At 42.0% G+C, this 22,926-nt stretch overlaps 1 protein-coding gene across 2 annotated transcripts in view; it reads left to right on the top strand.

Moving 5' to 3' along the window:
* Positions 1–9,594, top strand: part of LOC120933051 (melanin-concentrating hormone receptor 1-like) — a 39,729-nt gene extending 30,135 nt beyond the window's left edge. The window contains exon 4 of one of the 2 annotated variants that reach the window (XM_040346023.1): positions 8,710–9,594. In XM_040346023.1, the coding sequence (XP_040201957.1) occupies positions 8,710–8,926 (217 nt within the window). In that variant the 3' untranslated portion in view covers positions 8,927–9,594. Of the gene's footprint in view, positions 1–5,717; positions 6,523–8,709 lie in introns of those variants that run through there. The other variant, XM_040346024.1, reaches the window with a different exon arrangement.
* Positions 9,595–22,926: the final 13,332 nt, after the last annotated feature.

The raw sequence follows: 22,926 nt of genomic DNA, 5'->3' as shown, positions 1-22,926 counted from the left end.
GAGGATTTATCCGCGGAAACGGTCCCCCGGACCGTTTCCGCGGATAAATCCTCTCGTGTGTACCCGGCCCAAGTTGCAGCTGTTCAATTGGAAGCTGTGATTAACATGTAAACAATTGGTACAGAAAAAAAGCATAAAAATAAAAATAAATCGCGCTACCCCCTAACCTTATGGTATAATCAATATTTTGGAAAATTCAATCACCAAAAAATATAAGTATAACCCAGAACAGGCGAGTAATAAATTAATGAATAACTTGTGACAGCTAAAAAAGTTCTCACTCCAGAAAACAGTTTTTCTCCTTTAGGCCCCTTTCACATGATCAGGTCCGCCTGTCAGTTTTGATGGCGGACCTGAACGGCTGCTCCATGCAGTCCTATGTAGCGTCGGATGTCAGCGGAGACATGTCCGCTGACATCCGACCCGATCCGATCTGCGAAAATCGGACAGATAGCGATACGTCCCCATCCGTCCATGGCGGATCGGGTGAGATCTGATGAAAACGCACATGCTGTCCGTTTTCATCAGATCTCCCCATAGGAGACAGGCGGCACCATACAAGCCCCTCCCTGCTCAGTGAGCAAAGAGGGACTTGTCATCCGCCGGCTCAGCAGAGATCAGCGGAGAGATCGCCTGTGTGGAAGAGGCCTTACACTTTAACATATTTATACTTATATTGTATGACTATTATAACAACCTTTGGCGATATTATTATTTTTTATAATATATATTTTTTTGTATTAAAGCGGGGGTTCACCCTAAAACATCTATATACAGTTACATCCAGCAGTATGCTGGATTTTTTTTTTCAGCTGCACTTACGTTTTTTTTGTTCTATTCACCCGGCTTCTGGGTTCTCGCTCCCCCGGGGAGTAGGCGTTCCTAAGACGAGGCATAGATGATTGACATGCGGGTAAAGCGCGTCATCGCCTTCCGAAAATATCCGAGGGGGACTCGGCACTTTACGGCGCCTGCGCAGTCAGCTCTACACGGCAGGCGCAGGCGTCGTATAGCGCCGTAAAGAGCCGAGTCCCCATCGGATATTTTCGGAAGGCGATGACGCGCTTTACCCGCACGTCAATCGTCTCTTCGGAGGATCAACACTCACTCCCAGGAGACATTGCGCAGAGCTCCCCGTCGGGGAAAAGGAGCGACACGCCCACTCCCCGCAAGGAAGAAGACCCGGAAGTGAGGCTGAAGACAGGTAAGTGTACAGACTTAAAAAAAAAATGACAACGCTACAAGCCTTTATTAAGGCTGGAGATAGGTTAGGTAAAAAGTTAATTTTGAGGGTGAACCTCCACTTTAAGTTTATATGCTATGCCATGTTGTCATATGGTAACAGAGGTATGGTTATGCAGGTGTATTAGAATTGCCTTGTCAGACATTCGGCACAGCTTATTGCATTATCCTGCACCTGTGTGGGAGGGCTTTATATGCTCTGTGCTTCAGTTGTGCTGTAGGTTTAAAAAAGCACTGAGGTCAGTGTGAAATGCACACGCCACCTCCTGGGTTCGGACACTCTGTCTCTGTTGGCTGTCATTTTCTATTTCTGGAATAAAATCGTTGATACGTTCCTGTTGTGTGCAGCCATTATTTTCTTCCTATTTATCATCGGTGACGAACTATGGCTTGCACCCAGCGCATCGGGACTGTAGTGACTTCCTTGTTTGAACATACACCTCCAACCAGCATCTGCCCCAATAAATATTTACTCGTGCTATACTAAACTATTTACTACTTGGGTGTCACAAAGCCCCGGTACTCCTCACCATTTCCCCATTTCCCTTGTGGATTCTGTAGCACTTTTCAAGGGGAGGTATGCAGCACTCTTGAAATTGCTAAGATATTTGGGTGTGATCACAGAACCATCAAACATTTTATTGCAAATAGTCAACAGGGTCACAAGAAACGTGAGAAAAAAATGCAAATTAACTTTCAAAGATTTGAGAAGAATCAAACGTGAAGCTACCAGGAACCCATTATCCTCCAGTCCAGTCGTATTTCAGAACTGCAACCTACCTGGAGTGTCCAGAAGTACAAGGAGTTCAGTGCTCAGAGACATGGCCAAGGATAGGTAGGCTGAAACCCGACCATCACTAAGCAAGACACATACGTTGAAACGTCAAGACTGGGCCAACAAATATCTGAAGACAGATTTTTCAAAGGTTTTATGGACTGATGATATGAGAGTGACTCTTAAAGGACCAGATTGATGGGCCTGTGGCTGTATCAGTAATGGGCACAGAGCGCCACTTCCACTCAGACACCAGCAAGGTGGAGGTGGGGTACTGGTACGGGATGGTATTATTAAAGATGAGCTAGTTGGACCTTTTTGGGTTGAAGATGGACTCAAAATCAACTCCCAAACCTACTGCCAGTTTTTAGAAGACCCTTTCTTCAAGCAGTGGTGCAGGAAAAAAAGTCTGCATCTTTCAAGAAGACCATAATATTCATGCAGGACAATGCTCCATCGCACGCATCAAAGTACTTCATTCCTTTTCTAGCCAGTAAAGGCCCTAAAGATATAATGACATGGCCCCCTTCCTCACATGACCTGAACCTTATTAAGAACCTGTAGGCCCTTCTTAAACGGGAGATTTACAGTGAAGAAAAACAGTACACCTCTCTCATACAGTGTCTGAGAGGCTGATGTTGCTGATGTACAAAAAGTTGATCGTCAACAGATCAAGAAAATGACAGACTCCATTTTGAGTTGTTTGTTTATTATTCTAACGTTAACAGATGAAAAGAAACAAGTGTAATGTGAACATTTTCATTCTTTATTTAGTTGCATAATAATTGTGCACACTAATAGTTGCCCGATAATTGTGCACACAGATATTTTTCTAAGAAAGCCAAAACCTAAATTTTACTTTCTTAAATATTCAGGTTTGAGGTTTATTAACATTTTGGATTGAACAAAAGCACTGTAGTTGTTCAATAAGGAAAATATGAATCCTCAAAAATACAACTTGCCTAATAATTGTGCACACAGTGTGTGTGTATATATATATATATATATATATATATATATATACACTGTATATACTGTATACATCACAAACTGACATGAACACAGGATTTAATGCATGCACTAAATGAAACACAAATGTTCCATGCACACTGGGCTTAAAAAAAAATGTTCCCTCTGGAGTAAAAAAATGCTTACATAGAGATTTTTTCACAAAGTTTAGACGAGTTTAGGAGAGTTTTCGTTTTTTCTGCCTGCATACTTGTTATACTTACTGTGGAACCTAAGGGGTTAATCCTCTGCATTGTGTAAAAAGGCTGTTTGATCCTGTATGCACAGATCCCCCTCTTCTTCCACTGACTCCAAAACAGGTCCAGATAACAGAGTTAACAGAGTCAGGCTGCACATGCTCAGTTTGGTGTGTATTTCTAGAGAGTTTTTTTTTTTTTCTTGGGAGGGTGCATGTGATCAGCACAGGGCCAACAGCACTGTCGAGACAGAGGGTCGGGGGTCCTGGATCCTGATAGGAGAAAACTCCTTCTACAAGCTTTAACCAGGCACTGATAGAAGTCACAAGACTGCTAAATACTGCTAATAAGAAAAGCAGTTTATATTTAGTAAAATAATTGCATTTCCATATTCTGTGTACTGTGGGAGACCAGATATAGTAAATGTAGGCTCCTGGGTTTTTTGGCAATACTTCTATGGATCACAGGAGTACAGTTCGTTCTGCAATTCTGTGACCCGTTTTCAGCCTACAGAGGACTAAAACTTGCTTTCGGCTGACGTCACAGAGCCAGTCCCGGTTTTGAAAAGATCCTGACCATATGGTCGGGATCCACCAAGATGCCTGGATGGCCAGTTGGCTCAGCCTCTCAGCGAGCTGCTGAGAGTCTGAGCCAGCCACATCCTCCCCCTCAACAGCCCAGCACTCCAGTGAGTGCTGTAGGGGCGGAGCAGAGAGCTGGTGACTGACAGTCACCAGCTCTCTGCAGCCTGAAGATTGAGAACTAAGCGATCGCCGGTGTTTGATTGCTCAGTTCTCAGTCTTAGAGCCGGTGCCTGACAGATGCAACCTCAGACAGATGTTGCATCCATCTAGGTATGATTTTTTTTATTTTACTGAAACCCATACTACTCGTTTTTATGGCCCTATAAAATATATTTCATTAAATAGTTTCTTTCTGTGTTTTTCTGCCTTCTTATAATGTCCTCTGTGAGCTGCTGAACCTCTCATTTTCCTCCTCACTACTGTTTCCGAGCAGTGAATGTTAGTTGTGGTCATTTTATTATTTACAGAGGCATCCTCCATTACTTTACATTTTTTCACAACCCCAAACCTCCTTTGCCACCTCTGAATCATGTCCCAGCATTACTTTTCCTTACTCCCTGTGACAGCATCACCAGACTTATACTGTGATTGCAGAGGCAGCCGCTGGGAGCACAGTCAGTCCCATAGACATGCTCCCAGAACTACAGTACATGTCTACAATATGTGGGCAACCTCTTGGGAGTCAAGGCATCAGTACAGTTTTGCTGGATATTAAATCATGTATACATGTGGAGTGGGACAAAGAGAGTGGTGGCTAGGCAGAGCTCTATAGTCTAACAGGCAAGGCTCACAACACTCGTTAGGATTTTAGAGCAGAACAGGCACAGTGTTGTCATTCCAGAAGTTATGAGTACACTGGATTTCTGTCAAAATAACAGGTATTTCTTTATATTTGCAACATTTTGTAAAGTTACAAACATGAATTACAAATGCACTGAATATGTTTACTTTTAATAAATATTTTGCACTCCTCTATGTTCCAACTTTCCAGTGTGCATTTTCATGCTTTTTTAAAGAATAATGGGCCAGATCCACAGAGAGAGTACGCCGGCGTATCTACTGATACGCCGGCGTACTTTCAAGTTTCCCGCGTCGTATGTTTAGTTTGAATCCTCAAACCAAGATACGACGGCATCTGGGTTAGATCCGACAGGCGTACGGCTTCGTACGCTTTCGGATCGTAGATGCAATACTTCGCCGTCCGATGGGTGGAGTTTGCGTCATTTTCCGCATCGGGTATGCAAATTAGCTATTTCCGATGATCCACTGACATAAGCGCGCCCGTCGCATTTTCTTATGTCGTCTCTAGTCGGCTTTTTCCGGCGTATAGTTAAAGCTGGTATTTTACGGCGTATAGTTAGACTTGCCATGTTAAGTATGGCCGTCGTTCCCGCGTCGAATTTCAAATTTTTTTTTGCATAAGTCGTCTGTAAATAGGGATGGACGTAATTCACGTCTAAGTTAAAAAAATGACGTCGTTGCGACTACATTTAGCGCAATGCACGGCGGGAAATTTAGGGACGGTGCATGCGCAGTTCATTTGGCGCAGGGACGCGCTTCATTTAAATGAAACACGCCCCCTACTCGCCGATTTGAATTACGCGCCGAGAGATACACTACGCCGCCGTAACTTACGGCGCAAATTCTTTGTGGATTCAAAGAATTAAAAAGTAAGTTACAGCGGCGTAGCGTATCTCACATAACTGTGCCTATCTAATTGTATGTGGATCTGGCCCAATGCATTTTACACATGCTACTATTATGAATGGGCCTCAATACCCACCATGGTTATCCCCCTGCTCAGCCTCCTTATCACAAATATCCCACATCTAATAGACATCCGATGCAGATGTACCTTTAGCTGATGGCCACAGCCTTCGTACAAAACTAACATTGTTTTATGTTTTGCAGCATTTCTCTCCCCTCCTGTCCCCACTTTGCTCCTCCACATCTGGTTAGGATACCCAGCATTGGAAAGAATGTGACCTACTACCAACTTAGCAGCTGATCGCTAAACCCAAGAACTGTCTTATGACCGTAATTAAACTGCTCCCCCAGGTCACAGATATGGCAGTGGGAGAGGATGCCCTTTGCAGAGACACTATTACCTTGCCCTGCATGGGGCAAGGTTAGTGTTTCTTTATGGAGAAAGTTTTTTTTGCTAAAATTAGTAGTACAATAGTTTATGCTAAATATGCACAATAAAAAATCTAAAACAATATGAAATATATTGCCAAGTAATTCCTTAAGGATAATATGAGCTTGAAAAAATAAAACAGGAAAAAAAAAAGGTACTTGCGTTTTGTCCAAGATGTTCACCTATCACTTGGGACTTGTTCTCTTGTCAATAGACATTGAAGGAGAAAGAAACTAAGCCCTGAAAATAAAATCATCTGGTTTCTAATAAGATGTCATGACATTTCAAAAGCTCAAGTTCAACACTCTTAAGATGGAAATACAATTCTGCTATTACTGCATATACCTGAACTGCAAACCTTTCAATTAACCTTGACCTGTCGTGCTAATATCCACTTCAATGATTAGTGACTGGCTGTTTTCCTGTTCACCCTCATAAAATACTGCATATCCAGGGAAACAGAAGAAATGCCAAATCAAATGCAAACACAGAACCAAAAAGCCCCAGGAAGGGTAACATCTAAATAACAATACCTTTAAAGCAGAGCTCCACCCAAAAGGGGAAGCTCCGCTTGTTTGCCCCCCCCCCCCCCCCCCCTGCTGCCATATTTACCACCTTTCTGGGGGAACGGGAAACAGGTACCCGTCCTCACTTCCGGAAGACTTTGCCACGGAAGTTCGACATCCTTCTCCTTCCAACGCTGCTGGTTCATTCAAAAAGCTTGTCGCATGCGAATTAGGGATCCGGCTGTGAAGCCGGAAGGCTTTACTGCTGGTTTCTCATATAAGGAATGGCGGCTGCAGCACCCCAGAGCCAATTCAAAAATCATCTGGGGTGCTGACATTGCGGGACCCCTGGACAAAAGTGTCCTAATATTAAAATTCAGCAGCTACAGTATTTGTAGACATTTATTTTTTGACTTTAAAAAAAAAAAACATTTTTTTTTATTGGTCTTATGTAATATTCTACTTTTCTGAGATACAGAATTTGGGGTTTTCACTAGCTGTAAGCCATTATCATCAAAATTAAAATAAAGAAATGCTTGAAATATATCACTCTGTGTGTAATGAATCTGTATAATATATGAGTTTCACTTTTTGAATTTGCATACCCCTAGATCATGGGTGCTCAACCTGCGGCCCTCCAGCTGTTGCAGAACTACAAGTCTCATGAGGCATTACAAGGCTGACAGTTACAAGCATGACTCCCAAAGGCAGAGGCATGATGGGACTTATAGATCCACAACAGCTGGAGGGCCACAGGTTGAGCACCCTTGCCCTAGATATTTACCCCACAATATAACCAACAAAGTCAACTTATTAAAACTATATCACATGGGTCTGAATTTTACGTAGTGCAGCAGAGTAGTAAAGGTCAAAGTAAACATTTGCATTTATCTTTAGAAGAGACTTTATTCCAAACTCAATGCTACTTTGCGATGCACACGGGGAAAAAAAAATGTTTGCATAAATTGTTAGCAAAACATTAGGATAAGATCAAGTTGGATTGCCAATTACACAAATTTGTGTAATGGTGCCTTTTTCACAGGTTCTGTTCTAAAAATCTGAATAAAATTGCATTCACTTGTTAACATTTGACACTCGTGCAGTAAATGTAGATGTCATACAGATCATCTATTATGATTGGAACCTTTTTTTTTTAACACTTTTTCTTTTTTTCATTTAAAGTGTAATTCCAGTAAAACAACTAAGGGCCAGATCCACAGTCAGCGGCGTAATTTTAGGCCGGCGTAAGGGCGCGGAATTCAAATGATGAACAGGGGGGCGTGTTTTATGTAAAATAAGCTTGACCCCACGTAAATGACGCTTTTTTCGTACGGCGAATGCGCACGCATTCTCAGTATCACGTTGAATTTTCAAATTAAATTACGCCCGCTTAATGCCTAGACGACGTGAACGTAATTTACGCAAAGCCCTATTCGAACATTTTACGCAAACAACGGAAAATTCTACGCTGGCCCGACGTCCATACTTAACATTGCGTACGCCTCATAGAGCAGGGGTAACGTTACGCCGAAAAAAGCCTTATGTAAACAACGTAAAAAATGGGCCGGGCTTGTGGATTGGCGTATCTAGCTAATTTGCATACTCGACGCGGAAATCAACAGAAGCGCCACCTAGCGGCCAGCGTAAATATGCATCTTAGATCCGACGGCGTACTAAGACGTACGTCAGTCGGATCTAGCCCAGCTTCAGGCGTATCTTGTTTTGTGGATACAAAACAAAGATACGCCGGAGCATCCTAGAAGTTACGCGGCGTATCAATAGATACGCCGACGTAACTTCTTTGTGGATCCGGGCCTAAGGCTACATCTACTCCCACCCCCATTTTAAGACTATTCTATCTACCCTGTAGAATAAAAGATATCTATACTTACCTATTCTGAAGCTGCTCTGGTCTCCGGTCACATGACCAGTTTCTAGCACCGGCTTCAATGCAGAGAAGGTACAGCCAACAATGGCTGCCCCATAGTAAGCCTATGGGTGACACCATCGCCTAGGTTCTGCGGCCGTTGTTGCTGGCTCTCCTCTACACTGAATCTGGCGCTGGGACCCAATCATGTGTCTGGACCAGAGTAGTTTCTCAATAAATAGGTATAGGCATCTATAACAGCCAGGCATTGCCACTGCTGGTAGGCTGAAGGGAAAGACTATAATGTAAAAGGTCATGTATATGTAAAACTAAACACTGTTTTAGTGTTTCAGATGCCACAATCATTCATTTCTGCTTAATTTTTATTTATAGGTGTTGCCGTTTCCTTTTCCGTCGCTGGGCAGGATTCTGGCCAATTTCAGCCTTACCCCACCATGCACCAACTTCTGCTGTTAACAGTCCACCTCTTGATGGATCGTGCACCCCTCAGCATCGAAGAAGGACAATACATTTGGAGACTCCACCATGTTCCATCACTGAAAGCACTAGGATCAGTCTGGGAGTAAGGGATGAGAGCAGCGTTTTATGATCAGCACAAAAATACTACAGCTACAGATCCTCACATATTTTTGCCCCAGAAATAACACAAAGCATCCAGTCGAATTCCAGGTATCAATTTTCCAGTACAATTTAGACAAGGGATGCAGATTTCAACGTGCTGGACAAGAATTAGCTGTGCAGTAATTGTTTTATTGTATTTTAAAGTGTTTAAACCAATATCATTAGTGTACAATGTTGCAAACAACTTGTGTTCCAGTGAATTGTCTTCTCAGGTTTATTGTTCCTGGAATTAAAGTTGCAGTGTTTTCTTTGGTTTAAAGGGCAACTCCAAGCAAAAAGCAAAACTGGCCAATAGCTTCTGCAAAGAACTGGTAGCTCCCAATCACCCACAGAGCTCTGTTTACATGGCCAGTATTCATTCATATGGCACTGTCTATTTGGGCAGGACATACTGTCATGTCAGCTGGCCTAAAGGGGTATTGCAACAAAAGCATGAACAGACAGCAAATATGCATGGGATGGATTCATTAAAAGATGACACGAGAAAATAAGAGCAAAAGTTGTTAACAAGAACTCTTTTTTCCCTTCTCACAGTTTTAATGTATCATCCCCAAAGTTTGCTTACATTTTTCTGAGCTTAGGTACAGTAGCTTGAAAAAAGTATTCATACCCCTTGAAATTTTTCTCATTTTGTCCTGTTACAACCAAAATTTTTATTTTATTGGGATTTTATGTGATAGACCAGCACAAAGTGACACATAATTGTGAAGTGGAAGGAAAATGACAAATGGTTTTCAATTTTTTTTTCTTCCAAATAAATATCTGAAAAGTGTGGCATGCATTTGTATTCAGCCCACCTGTCAATACTTTGTAGAACCACCTTTCACTGCAACTACAACTGTAATGCAGCGTATACACGATCGGTTTTCCCGTCGGAAAAAGTCTGATGTGAGCTTGTGGATGAGAATTCCGACCATGTGTATGCTCCATCTGACTTTTTCTGTCGGAATTTCCACCAGCAAAAGTTTGAGAGCAGGTTCTCTATTTTCCCGACGGAAAAATTCCTAGCGGAAAAAACGTTCGTCTGTATGAAATTCCAACGCGCAAAAAAACATGCATGCTCGGAATCAATTTGACACATGCTCGGAATCATTGAACTTCATTTTTCTCGGGTTGTTGTAGTGTTGTACATCACCGCGTTCTTGATGGGCAGAATTTGGTATGACTGTGTGTATGCAAGACAAGCTTGAGCGGAAACCTGTCGGAAAAACCATCCAAGGTTTTTCCGATGAGAAAACCGATCGTGTGTACGCGGCATCAGTATTATTTGGGTATGTCTCTTTGCACATCTAGAGAGTGAAATTTTTGCCCGTTTGTCTTTGCAAAATTGCTCAATCTGTGTCAGATTGGATGGAGAGCATTTGTAAACAGAATTTTTTAAGTCCTGACACAGATTCTCAATCGGATTTAGGTCTGGACTTTGACTGGGCCATTCCAACCCATGAATACAGTGGGGATCAAAAGTTTGGGCACCCCCTGTAAAAATTTGTATTAATGTGCATAACGAAGCCAAGGAAAGATGGAAAAATCTCCAAAAGGCATCAAATTACAGATTAGACATTCTTATAATATGTAAAAAAAAAGTTAGATTTTTTTTTCATCATTTACACTTTCAAAATTAAAAAATAAATAAAATAAATGGCGTCTGCAAAAGTTTGGGCACCCTGCAGAGTTAATATCTTGTACTGCCCCCTTTGGCAAGTATCACAGCTTGTAAATGCTTATTGTAGCCAGCCAAAAGTCTTTCAATTCTTGTTTGAGGTATCTTTGCCCATTCTTCCTTACAAAAGTCTTCCAGTTCTTTGAGATCTCTGGGCTGTCTGTCACGCACTGCTCTTTTAAGGTCTATCCATAGATTTTCAATTATGTTGAGGTCAGGAGATTGTGAAGGCCATGGCAAAGCCTTCAGTTTACGCCTCTTGATGTAATCCTCCGTGGATTTTGAGGTGTGTTTAGGATCATTATCCATTTGTAGAAGCCATCCTCTCTTTAAAGCGGGAGTTCACCCATTTATTTAATTGTTGCCCTTTTCCCCTTAGATTCCTGCTCGTTTGGTCTAGGGGAATCGGCTATTTGTTTTAAAATATGATCCGTACTTACCCGTTTTCGAGATGCATCTTCTTCCGTCGCTTCCGGGTATGGGTCTTCGGGAGCGGGCGTTCCTTCTTGATTGACAGTCTTCCGAGAGGCTTCCGACGGTCGCATCCATCACGTCACTCGTAGCCGAACGTCGGTGCGGCTCTATACTGCGCCTGCGCACCGACGTTCGGCTTCTTTTGGAAAATCGTGACGCGAAGGATGCGACCGTCGGAAGCCTCTCGGAAGACTGTCAATCAAGAAGGAACGCCCATTCCCGCAGCCCATACCCGGAAGCGACGGAGAGGATGCATCTCGTAAACGGGTAAGTACGGATCATATTTTAAAACCAATAGCCGATTCCCCTAGACAAAACGAGCACGAAGCTAAGGGGAAAATGTGCTCTCTAACGGTGAACCTCCGCTTTAACTTCAGCTTTTTCACAGATGGCATCAAGTTACCATTAAAATTTGCTGAAATTTTTTGAATCCATTTTTGCTTCTACTCGTGAAATGTTCCCTGTGCCACTGGCTGCAATACAACCACAAAGCATGATTGATCCACCCCCATGCTTAACAGTTGGACAGAGGTTATTTTCATTAAATTCTGTGCCCTTTCTTCTCCAAACGTACCTTTGCTCATTCCGGTTTCCAAAATGCATCAGGCTTGTCTATATGTTCATTTGCAGAGTTCAACGCTGATTTTTGTGGTGAGGACGTAGAAGAGGTTTTCTTCTGATGACTCTTCCAAGAAGACCATATTTGTACAAGTATCTCTTTATAGTGGAATAGTGTACCACAACTCCAGTGTCTGCCAGATCTTTCTGGAGGGATCGTGCAGTCAAACGTGGTATTTGAATTGCTTTTCTCACAATCCTGCGAGCTGTTCTGTCTGATATTTTTCTTGGTCTTCCAGATCTTGCTTTAACTTCCACTGTTCCTGATGACTGCCATTTCTTAATTACATTCCGAACAGAGGATATTGACATCTGAAAACGCTTTGCTATCTTCTTATAGCCTTCTCAAGCTTTGTGAGCGTCAACTATTTTCAGTTTCAGTTTTCTAGACAACTGCTTAGAAGAACCCATGGTGCTGATTGTTGGGGCAAGGTCAGATGAGTCTGGGCATTTAAAACCTTTGAGATTGACCTCACCTGGTCTTCCCAGACGATGAGTGAGAACAATCCATGACACTGGCAGGTCTCAGCTTTGCAAAGGGGGCGGTGCATGCTATAAATTCTGCAGGGTGCCCAAACTTTTGCAGACGCCATTTTTTTGTTTTCTGTAATTTTGAAAGTGTAAATGATGGAAATAAAATCTAACTTTTTTGACATATTATAAGAATGTCTAATCTGTAATTTGATGCCTTTTGGAGATTTTTCCATCTTTCCTTGGCTTCGTTATGCACATTAATATAAATTTTTACCTGGGGTGCCCAAACTTTCGATCCCCACTGTATGCTTTGATCTAAACCATTCCATTGTAGCTCTGGTTGTTTGTTTGGGGTAGTTGTCCTGCTGTAAGGTAAATCTCCGCCACAGTCTCAAGAATTTTGTAGATTCTAACAGGTTTTCTTCTAAGATTGCCCTGTATTTGGCTCCATCTTTCCATCAACTCTGATCAGCTTCCCTGTCCCTACTGAAGTAAAGCATCTCCACAAAATGGTGCTGCCACCACCATGTTTCACAGTGGGGATGGGGTGTTCAGGGTGATGTACAGTGTTAGTTTTCCTGCACACATAGCGTTTTGCTTTTAGGCCAAAAAGTAAAATTTTGGTCTCATCTGACCAGAGCACCTTCTTCCACATGTTTGCTGTATTGCCACATGGCTTCTCGCAAACTGCAAACAGGACTTCTTATGGCTTTCTTTCAACAATATTTTTATTCTTGCCACTCTTCCATAAAGGCCGGATTTGTGGAGTGCACAACTAATAGTTGTCCTGTGGACAGATTCTCTCACCTGAACTGTGGATCTCTGCAGTTCCTCCAGAGTTACCATGGGGCTCTTGTCTGCTTCTCTGATTAATGCTCCCCTTGCCCAGCTTGTCAGTTTAGGTGGACGGCCATGTCTTGGTAGGTTTGCAGTTGTGCCATACTCTTTCCATTTTCGGATGATGTATTGAACAGTGCTCTGTGAGATGTTTAAAGCTTGGGATATTTTTTCATAACATAACCCTGCTTTAAACTTCTCCACAACTTTATCCCTGACCTGTCCGGTGTGTTCATTGGCCTTTATGATGCTGTTTGTTCACTAAGGTTCTCTCCCAAAACTCTGAGGGTTTCACAGAACTTATTTCTCATTTACTCATTTATACTGAGATTAAATTACACACAGGTGGACTCTATTTACTAATTAGGTGACTTATGAAGGCAATTGGTTCCACTAGATTTTAGTTAGGGGTATCAGAGTAAAGGGAGTTGAATACAAATGTACGCCACACTTTTCAGATATTTATTTGTAAAAAAAAAAAAAATTGAAAACCATTTTCCTTCCACTTCACAAATTTGTGCCACTTTGTGTTGGTCTATCAACACATGGCAAAATGTTGAATACGTTTTCAAGGCACTGTATGTGAGGCACATATGCTAACTGCTAATCTCATTTTGACTCCACTTGTCCTCTGTTTCCTTTTTGATTCTTGCTTGAATTTCCCTCTAAGACTAGGTTTGCATTGCTGTGACGGCAGTCATACGACTTTGCCTGCAACTTTACACCTGCAACTTCCTTCAGACTTGGCTGCTATTTAGGAGCTTGTGCAAGAGCTGAAATCACACCCAAGTCAGACCAAAGTAGTGCAGGGACCTCCTAAAGCTGGATAGACTTGTGTAGCATCAGTTAAGATGGCTCCAATAGGAAAAAATTGCATTTGACATGTCATGCGACTTGGGGTCTCAAAAGTAATATCCCATGTTGTAGCAGTGTGAACCAAGCCTAACTGACTTTGCCTGAATGCAGCTAGCCCTGACCTATGTCTGTTAATCAATTCTACCTGACTCCTGCCTACCATTACTTTTAGCTAATGGAAATGTTTTTTCTTCTGAATATATCTCTGTCTGTTTATCCTGTTTGGGCCTTTTACCTTGATGGGAAAACAATTTGTGCTCTGTCTGTCTTCCTGCAAATTCAGGCACTGATTTTAACCTGACTAATCCTCCCTTCTGCTCCATGAATCCTGCAGATTGACCAAGGCTCCCTTTCCTTCTCTCTTTTTGTAAGAAAGTGTGCAGTGCATTTTAACTGGAGTTCTGGAATTAAATAGAACAGCTAGGTTCTAGTGTGCCTTCTTCTGGGAATGCCTGACAGCATGCATTTAAGTTGTACCTGAATGCATCCTTATGTACTGTATAAAAGACAACCATTTCTCCTAGGAGAGGACATAGAAGAGTAAGCAACTTTGGCATTGCCTTGTCTGACCCTAAACATCAAAGAATACTAGCCGTTGAGGAGCCTGTGTATGTTGATTTATGTGAGGATCATTAAAGTGAGTGTAATTTTTACTAGGCGAAAACCTTTGGCTATATTTTGAAGGTAAAAAAAGTCCACAGAAACTCAAGAGCCAAAAGCAAAAAGGACTGGATCATCTAGGTCTCACTTCTTCCACTTCACAAAAAGAACATCCCTTTAGAAATCTTTTTTCTTCTAAAACTTTCGTACCAAGGTGTTCCTAAACTGATATTGATCAGTCTTTGATTTCATAGCCCTTGTTCACACAGGCCTTCTGCATCTGTTTTATTGAAATGCAGGAGAATTCTATTTATGAAATGTAACTTTATAATTCCTAGATCACTTTCTTTTGCATCTGAGGCCCTGTACACACGGCCGGGAATCCCATCAGGAAAAAAACTTTGGTTTTCCTGACGGGATTCCTGGCAAGCTTGCCGTGCATACAGACGGCTATTCAAAAGAACCGCCGTTTCTTTGAATTGCAAGAACGAGGTGAAGTCATTGACTACGACAAGCCAGCGCTTGTCAAATTTGATGCCGTCGCTGCCATCTTGCTACACCCCACACTAAACTTGTATGCTACCACGCATGTGTCAAACTTTTATCGAGTATGCGCGGGTTTACCTGGGACAGGTAAGCATACAGATGACCGTTTTTCTCGGCAGGAAACACTCTGCCGGGAAACCCGACGAGGGAAAACTGCTAACTGCTAATGGGAAAACTGCTAGGGAGAATACACATGGCCGGGATTCCAGGCCAAATGCTCTCCTATATAGATATATATATCTATATATAAGAAACCCAGATAAAAATGAATAGCCCACAAAAAATAAACTTTATGGGATATATAAATGTATGCAATGATGTAAAATAGCATAATTCCCACTGTGGTTTACTTTCCTTCAGGTGAAGTCTGTTTAGCTGCATTTAGAATAAACAGAAATCAGAGCATCCAGGAACAGATTGGATACAATGAAGGCATCTAAACCCACGTAGCTTTAAATGCATAACAACGTTCACATATAAAGTTTGTTTATATGTCCCTAATCAATTTCATACCATAAATAGGAGTTTAATAGAGAAGCTTCAGTTCACAGGATGACAACCTCTAAATTATCTTTAGGCTGCTTTCACACTGCCCCATTGAAATAAACATTGTAAAAAACACATTTTTAATGCATTTTTGCCATGTTTTCTGGACTCTAGAGCCCTGTACACACGATCGGGTTGTCTGATGAAAACGGACCGATGGACCGTTTTCATCGGACAAACCGATCGTGTGTGGGCCCCATCGGTTTGTTTTCCATCTGTGTTTTAAAATTTTCCTATGGATTAAAAAACGATAGAAAAAAACGATCGTCTGTGCGGAAGTCCATTGGTCAAAAATCCACGCATGCTCAGAATCAAGTCGACGCATGCTCGGAAGCATTGAACTTCATTTTTCTCAGCACGTCATAGTGTTTTATGTCACCGCGTTTGGACACTGTCAGATTTTTGACCGATGGTGTGTAGGCAAGACTGATGAAAGTCAGCTTCATCGGATATCCGATGAAAAAATCCATTGGATTAGATTTCATCAGATATCGGATCGTGTGTACAGGGCTTTAATCTTAATCTTCAATCATGCGCCTGTGAAACTTGGATATGTGACTCAAAAAACACACCAAAAATGCACTGTGGGCGTTTTTAATACGTTTTCTATAAAAATAAATGGGAGATGCGTTTTTGGTGTGCTTTTGAAATGTGCACCAAAGATGCAGCATGCAGTACTTTCAAAAATGTACCACACCCGCAGTGCACTATTGTGAGTTCCATAGGGTATAAAAGGATACCGTTTTCATGCATTTTTCTTCCACTTTTTTTTAAACCAAAAAAGCATAAAAAAATGTATCTGTGAGAAAGGGCCCTCTGACAACTAGAAGGTCTTCATTTACAAATTCCATTATGCCCACCAAGTCTAAAAGAAGAGAGTAACAGGATATTATTTTTTGCTAAAAACACATTAAACTTTCATACTGAGTAACTATATGCAAGTTATATATAATTTCAAATCTATTTAAAATTTTTCTGAGAAATTTTATTTGTACAGTACATTGCAATTTTTCTGCATCCTGTTGTTATCATGCTGTTATTTTTGTAATAAAATATTACACTTGTCTATAAAGATATACAGTAAAAGACAATGAACCATGAAATGTGCTGTATATAAATACATACACCTGTCTTTGCCTTTGGCCAGTATCTTTGATTCATTTAAATCAGCTGGCATGGACCTTGTTCATCAACCTGCCTCATAAAATATGTATTCACATGCTTTGGCAGCAACCAAGTTTAGCCAAACTGTACTTCTGAATTCGATAGGATGTTCTGAAGATGTTATCAGGTCCTAAAAATTTGTATTATACATGTGTATTTTACATGTATACAGTGGCAGCTGGTGTTTTTTTTTTGGGGGGGGGGGCAGCAAACAGCCACCCTCTCACGGGAGCACCTCAACCCCCCCGCTCGTTCGCTGTGTGCCGGTCCGGCAGTTACCCCATCTAGGTGGCGGGCATCCAGGCAGCTTGCATTCGGACAGCGGGCATCGGTTTATGTGTCCTCTCCTCCTTGCTTCTGCCGTGCGTCTCTTCCCCTCCTCCTAGGCATCCAATAGGATTGCCTGTCCTTTCAGCCAATCGTCTCAGTCACCCTGATTGGCTGGGAGGAGGATCAGTGTTACAATAGCGAATATTCATTCGCTATTGTAAGACACTTGGGTGAGCTGTGAGCGCACTCTCTGCGTCCCGAGCCCACCCTATTTTAAAGCCTATAAGAGCCTTTGGCTCTAATCAGTGCTTAAAAAAAAAAAAACCCTTCAAAGGAAATTTTGCGCGCGGCTTCCTGCAAGGGGCTGGATGCATAGATGGGGGGGGGGGGGGGGTGCTAATAATGTATTTCATAATACCTGGAAGAACTGAAAGTCTATGATGGCAGTAGCATACAGCTTTATGTCTACATTCATTTTCTAACCTATTCTTAAAGAGGAGGTCCAGCCCACCACTACAAATACTGCAGCTGCTGACTTTTAAAATATGGACACTTACCTGTCCAGGGAGTCCGCAATGTCGGCACCCCAGCCAATCTTCGGATCGGCAGTCGGGTGCAACCGTCGCCATTCCTGGTAAAGGAACCCGGAAGTGAAGCCTTTCGGTTTTACAGCTGGTTTCCTACTGCGCATGCTGCCCTTTCTAATTGGCATGGCCATGGAGGAAGGAGGAGGGGGAGCCGAACTTCTAAAAGATGGCGCAGTGGTATCGTCTCCAGAAGTGTAGAACGGTACCTGTCAAAAACTTTTGAGTGGAACTCAGCTTTAATGCATATCTTAGCCTCAAAAAAGAAAAAAGTTATATATTGCAACTAATTAGGCCTTGTAATGGCTGCATTGGTTTTCATTTTACATTTCAAAAAATGTTTAGCGACTACAAAAAAATTACAGTTTATCTTGTCAAAAATGCAGTGCGTGTTACTTCCTATGAGCTGAACTAAATGTACAAACAAAGGTATCTTCCTTTCTGTAAATTACTAATCCACTCCCACCCGTGTAAAGAAGATGAAGAGAAAAAGACATGTCTGAAATCCAGCCCAGAAGACAACCATGGCTCCCTCTATAGATACAGAGAAGGAGTGAGCATAGCCACCCAGGGAAAGGAATTGTGTTGTCTACGTTATTACAAGGTGAAGAAACAACCTGAAACAAGATAACTTACAGTATGCAGTCTCCTCATCTAAGAACTGGTAAGCTGTAATATATTCAAATGTCTTTGGGTTAGGATGTGCTTTAAGACCTGACTCTAAAGCCCCATACACACGATCAGTTTTCCTGCAGGTTTTTGTCTTCGGGTTTACCAAAACCATCTAATATGAGGTCAAACCTTAATCCCGCGTACACACGATCGTTTTTCGGCTTTATGAAAAACTAAGCTCTAGCAAAGTGCGGTGACGTACAACACGTACGACGGCACTATAAAGGGGAAGTTCCGTTTGGATGGCGCCACCCTTTGGGCTGCTTTAGCTGATTTTGTGTTAGTAAAAGACGATTCGCGCTTTTCTGTGTGTTACAGCGTGATGAATGTGCTTACTCCATTACGAACGGTAGTTTTACCAGAACAAACGCTCCCGTCTCATAACTTGCTTCTGAGCATGCGTGGGTTTTTCACGTCGTTTTAGCCCACACACAATAATTTTTTACAACCCCGGAAAACGACAGTTTAAAACGTTGTTAAAAAATGCAGCATGTTCGAATTTTTTTATTTAGAACCCGAAAAATTATGTTTTTTTAAAACGTTGTTTTTTACATGCTGAAAAATGATCGTGTGTACGCGGCATAAGAGTTTCAATTCGTATGCAACCAGGCAGGCCCATGCACTACATGGTTTTAGTAAACCTGAAGACAAAAACCTGCAGGAAAAATGATAGTGTGTATGGGGCTTTAAAGAAGTATGGCCAAAGCGGTTTTGACTATACTTCTATGGGTCACAGGAGTGCAGTTACGCTAAAGCTTGCTGTTGGCTGACATCACAGAGCGGTCCAGGCCTGACTTTATAATCGGGATCTGCCCAGATTTCTGGAATGGCAGCTCGCTCAGCCTCTCAGCGAGCCACTGAGAGCATTAAAGTGGAGTTCCACCCATTTTTTTATGTTTGTCTGTGCTGCATGCTCTAATCTCATAGTGTTCAGAATGGACAATTTTTATTTAATTTGTTGCTTGTAAATACCTTTATTTTGTAGTCCTTCATTACTTCCTCCTCCTTATTTGCCTAGGCTATTTGCAAGGGTTTCTGGGATAGGCATCATGTTTCCCAGTAGTCCTTGCAAACCTGACTGAAACCTATTACATTGCTTGTGCACTGAGCATGTGCGAGATATGCAAAGCTGAAATCCAGGAAGTCATACAGTCTGGCTTCATGATGTCCACACTTAAGATGGCCACGGTCTATTTCTAGATTATAAACTATCTAAATGCTGTAACAACCTAACAAAACGGACCTTAGTTTACAGACTAACTTTACTAGAATACATTAAGCTTGTGTATTACAGGGGTATTTATATTTAAAAAGTGAAATTGTGGGTGGAACTCCCCTTTAACCAAACGCTCCCACCCCCTCCATAGCCCAGCGCTCCAGTGAGCATTGGAGGGGCAGAGCAGAGAGCCGGTGACTGACAATCACCGGCTCTCTGCAGGCTGAGGACCGAGAGCTTTCATTGGTGTTTGATCGCTCGGTTCTCAGTCTTAAAGTGGTTGTAAAAACCGGCAATACAAAGGCATAATGAGCTCGTGTTATGATATTCTTACATTAGATCAAAGCTCCCGTAACAGTCCCGCACACCACTTTGGCCAGGGACATGTCTCCCGGAGTTACTTCCAGGTATCTTCCGGGCTCTGGCGCTATGATTGACTGGAGCTGCGATACATGGGTATACAGTGAATATCTCCTAAACTATGCAAGTAGGTTTCGGAGAAATTTACGATAGCTACAGGTAAGCCTTATTATAGGCTTACCTGTAAGAAAAAAGTGGTTGTAAAGGGTTTACAACCACTTTAAAGGTGGCGGGGGATAGCTGCAGCCATATAGGTGAGTATGTTTTTTTTAGATTCTTTTTAAAAACGAAAACTTTTATTGAATAGTATCAGTATTACATGCTGTTCATACTCAATCATTTTCTGTGTTCTGCAAAAACCTGGTTGATCCTGCTGTCTCTATCTCCACCTTCTGTTCATGGCTCCAATTCAGCTAGAGATTGCTGTAGTGGCAACTCTGCACATTCAGTTTTCAGTAAGTTTCTATGCTGAGCATTTCCACCCTATCACATCTGAGCAGCCCATGTCACATGTGAGTGTATACACAGTGGTACATGACAGCCCACTCCCTCCCTCCTCTTCCTTGCCCAATAAGCAGCTAAATACAAGGGGGGGGGGGGGGGGTTATTACATGTTGATTAATGAAGGATTCATCTCCCTCTTATTCTAAGACACAGGCTAGAGGGGCATGACACTACCTGTGACTGGCAGAAATTAGCCAAAACCATGTTATTGCCAAAAATAATAAATATTTGATTTCAAATGTATATCTGTATGACAATTTAAACCAGTTTATTGATATTAATTATTTCTACTCTGTATTCCAAAGACTTTTTTTATTTTGAACTTGAGACCAGTAGCAGAGGACTAGAAGCTCCTCCTGCTTATGTTTCCCTGCAGACAGGCTGGGAAAAATCTGGATCATGTGACAGCTGTATATAGGTTAGGAAACAGGTACTTACATGTTTTTTCTTTCAATTAAAATAAGTACAGTGCCATCATCCACATACAGAAATAGAAGGGATGATGTAAATTAAACAGTATGGCCCGGATTCAGAGAGATCTGCCTATCTTTAGGGGGGCGTAGTGTATCTCAGATACACTACGCCGCCGTAACTTAGAGCGGCAGGTCCCGTATTCAGAAACAACTTGCGCTGTAAGTTAAGGCGGCGTAGTGTATCTGACACAGCGTAAGCCCGCCTAATTCAAACTAGGCTGGTAGGGGGCGTGTTGTATGTAAATGTTTTGTGACCCCGCGTAAATGACGCTGTTATTGAACGGCGCATGCTCAGTATCACGTCGAATTTTCAAATTAAATTACGCCCGCTCAATGCTTAGTCGACGTGAATGTAACCTACGCCCAGCCCCATTCACGGACAACTTACGCAAACTACGTAAAATACGACGCTGTTCGTACGTTTCCGACGTCCATACCTAACATGACTTACCCCTGCTTTATGAGGGGTAACTTTACGCCGGTCCGACGACTTACGTAAACGACGTATCTTGATACGCCGGGCGCACGTACGTTCGTGAATCGGCGTATCTAGCTCATTTGCATATTCAACAAGGAAATCTACAGAAGCGCCACCTAGCGGCCAGCGTAAATATGCACCCTACGATACGACGGCGTAGGAGACTTACGCCGCTCGTATCTAGGCAACATTGAGGCGTATCTGATTCTATGAATCAGGCACCGAGATGCGACGGCCGTCATTCGGAGTTACGACGGCGTATCTGGACTCCTTTATGAATCCGGGCCTATGTGTTTAGTATCATTTTATGGCAGTACAGAGAACTTCTTTATTGGAGGAGAGTCGCTTTGACAGTTACGTGATTGTGTGCACTTCCTGTTTCCATATTTTCCCCCCCAACAACTTCTATTGATTATTATTGTGTTCTACAAGTTTTGGACAACATGCACTAAAAAAATCTAAATTAATGATTATTAGATAACACCAACGAACCGATACCATGAAAAGTGGACAACATTTTAAATTGGAGAAAAGCATTAATATACAGTAAAACCTTGGTTTGAGAGTAACTTAGTTTGAGAGCGTTTTGCAAGACAAGCAAAATGTTTTAATACATTTTGCCTTGATATACAAGCGATGTCTTGATATAAGAGTAGCGTCAAGTCACAACCGAGTATAAAAAAGAAGAGAGGAGCCTCTAAGTGTAGCAATATGGTTACATTTAATGAAGGTACAACATTTAGCAAGTTATTTCTACACTTAGAGGTGCCTCTCTTTTCTTTTATACCCTTTAAAAAAAATGCTTTGATATACAAGTGCTTTGGATTACAAGCATGTTTCTGGAATGAATTATGCTCGCAAATCAAGGTTTTACTGTATATGGATTTTGCATAAAAAATGCATTGCAACAGATAAACATACAATTGTCACTTATCTTTGTAAAGTCAAATTTGTAAAAACATTACCTGGGAATGCCCTGGATTTGAGAAAATGTCATATTAATAAGACCTCCCATAGCTGGTTTGTTTATGCTAAAGTTTCTAGTGAAGGCTGCCGTAGATAGCTTGAATTGTAGCCGAACCCTGCTGAATCAGCCAAAATTGGAGCTATGGATGGTGCTGTCAGGGAGCCAGATTAAATACTGTCAGGCTAACAGTGACTACATCCAATCAGATCAAGTATTTTGACAGCTGCATGTGCCGGCTGTCAGAACAAAATAGCCATCAGGATTACTGCGATCTGGCTAGCATAAGATGGTTGTGTGATATTAGCAATCTTCCCCATTTGTACCAACAAATATCTGTGTCTGATGTCTCAGAGGCAGCAAGGTCAACATGAATCATTGAGGAATTTCTATGCACTTTTTGGAAATTCAAATATGGCAGCTCCAGAATACAATAGAGAACAAAAAAAGACACGATTGTATCAGATCTGGGGAAGGGTACAGAAAAATATCTGCAGCTTTGAAGGTCCCAATGAGCACAGTGGCATCCATCATCCGTAAATGGAAGATGTTTGAAACCACCAGGATTCTTCCTAGAGTTAGCCGCCCGGCCAAACTGAGCAATAGGGGGGAGAAGGACCTTAGTTGGGAGGTGACTAAGAACCTGATGGTCACTGACAGAGCTTCAGTGTTT

The sequence above is a fragment of the Rana temporaria genome, chromosome 3 (assembly GCF_905171775.1).
Source record: "Rana temporaria chromosome 3, aRanTem1.1, whole genome shotgun sequence".
Classification (NCBI taxonomy): Eukaryota; Metazoa; Chordata; class Amphibia; order Anura; family Ranidae; genus Rana; species Rana temporaria.
This window is presented reverse-complemented; position numbering and strand designations above follow the sequence as displayed.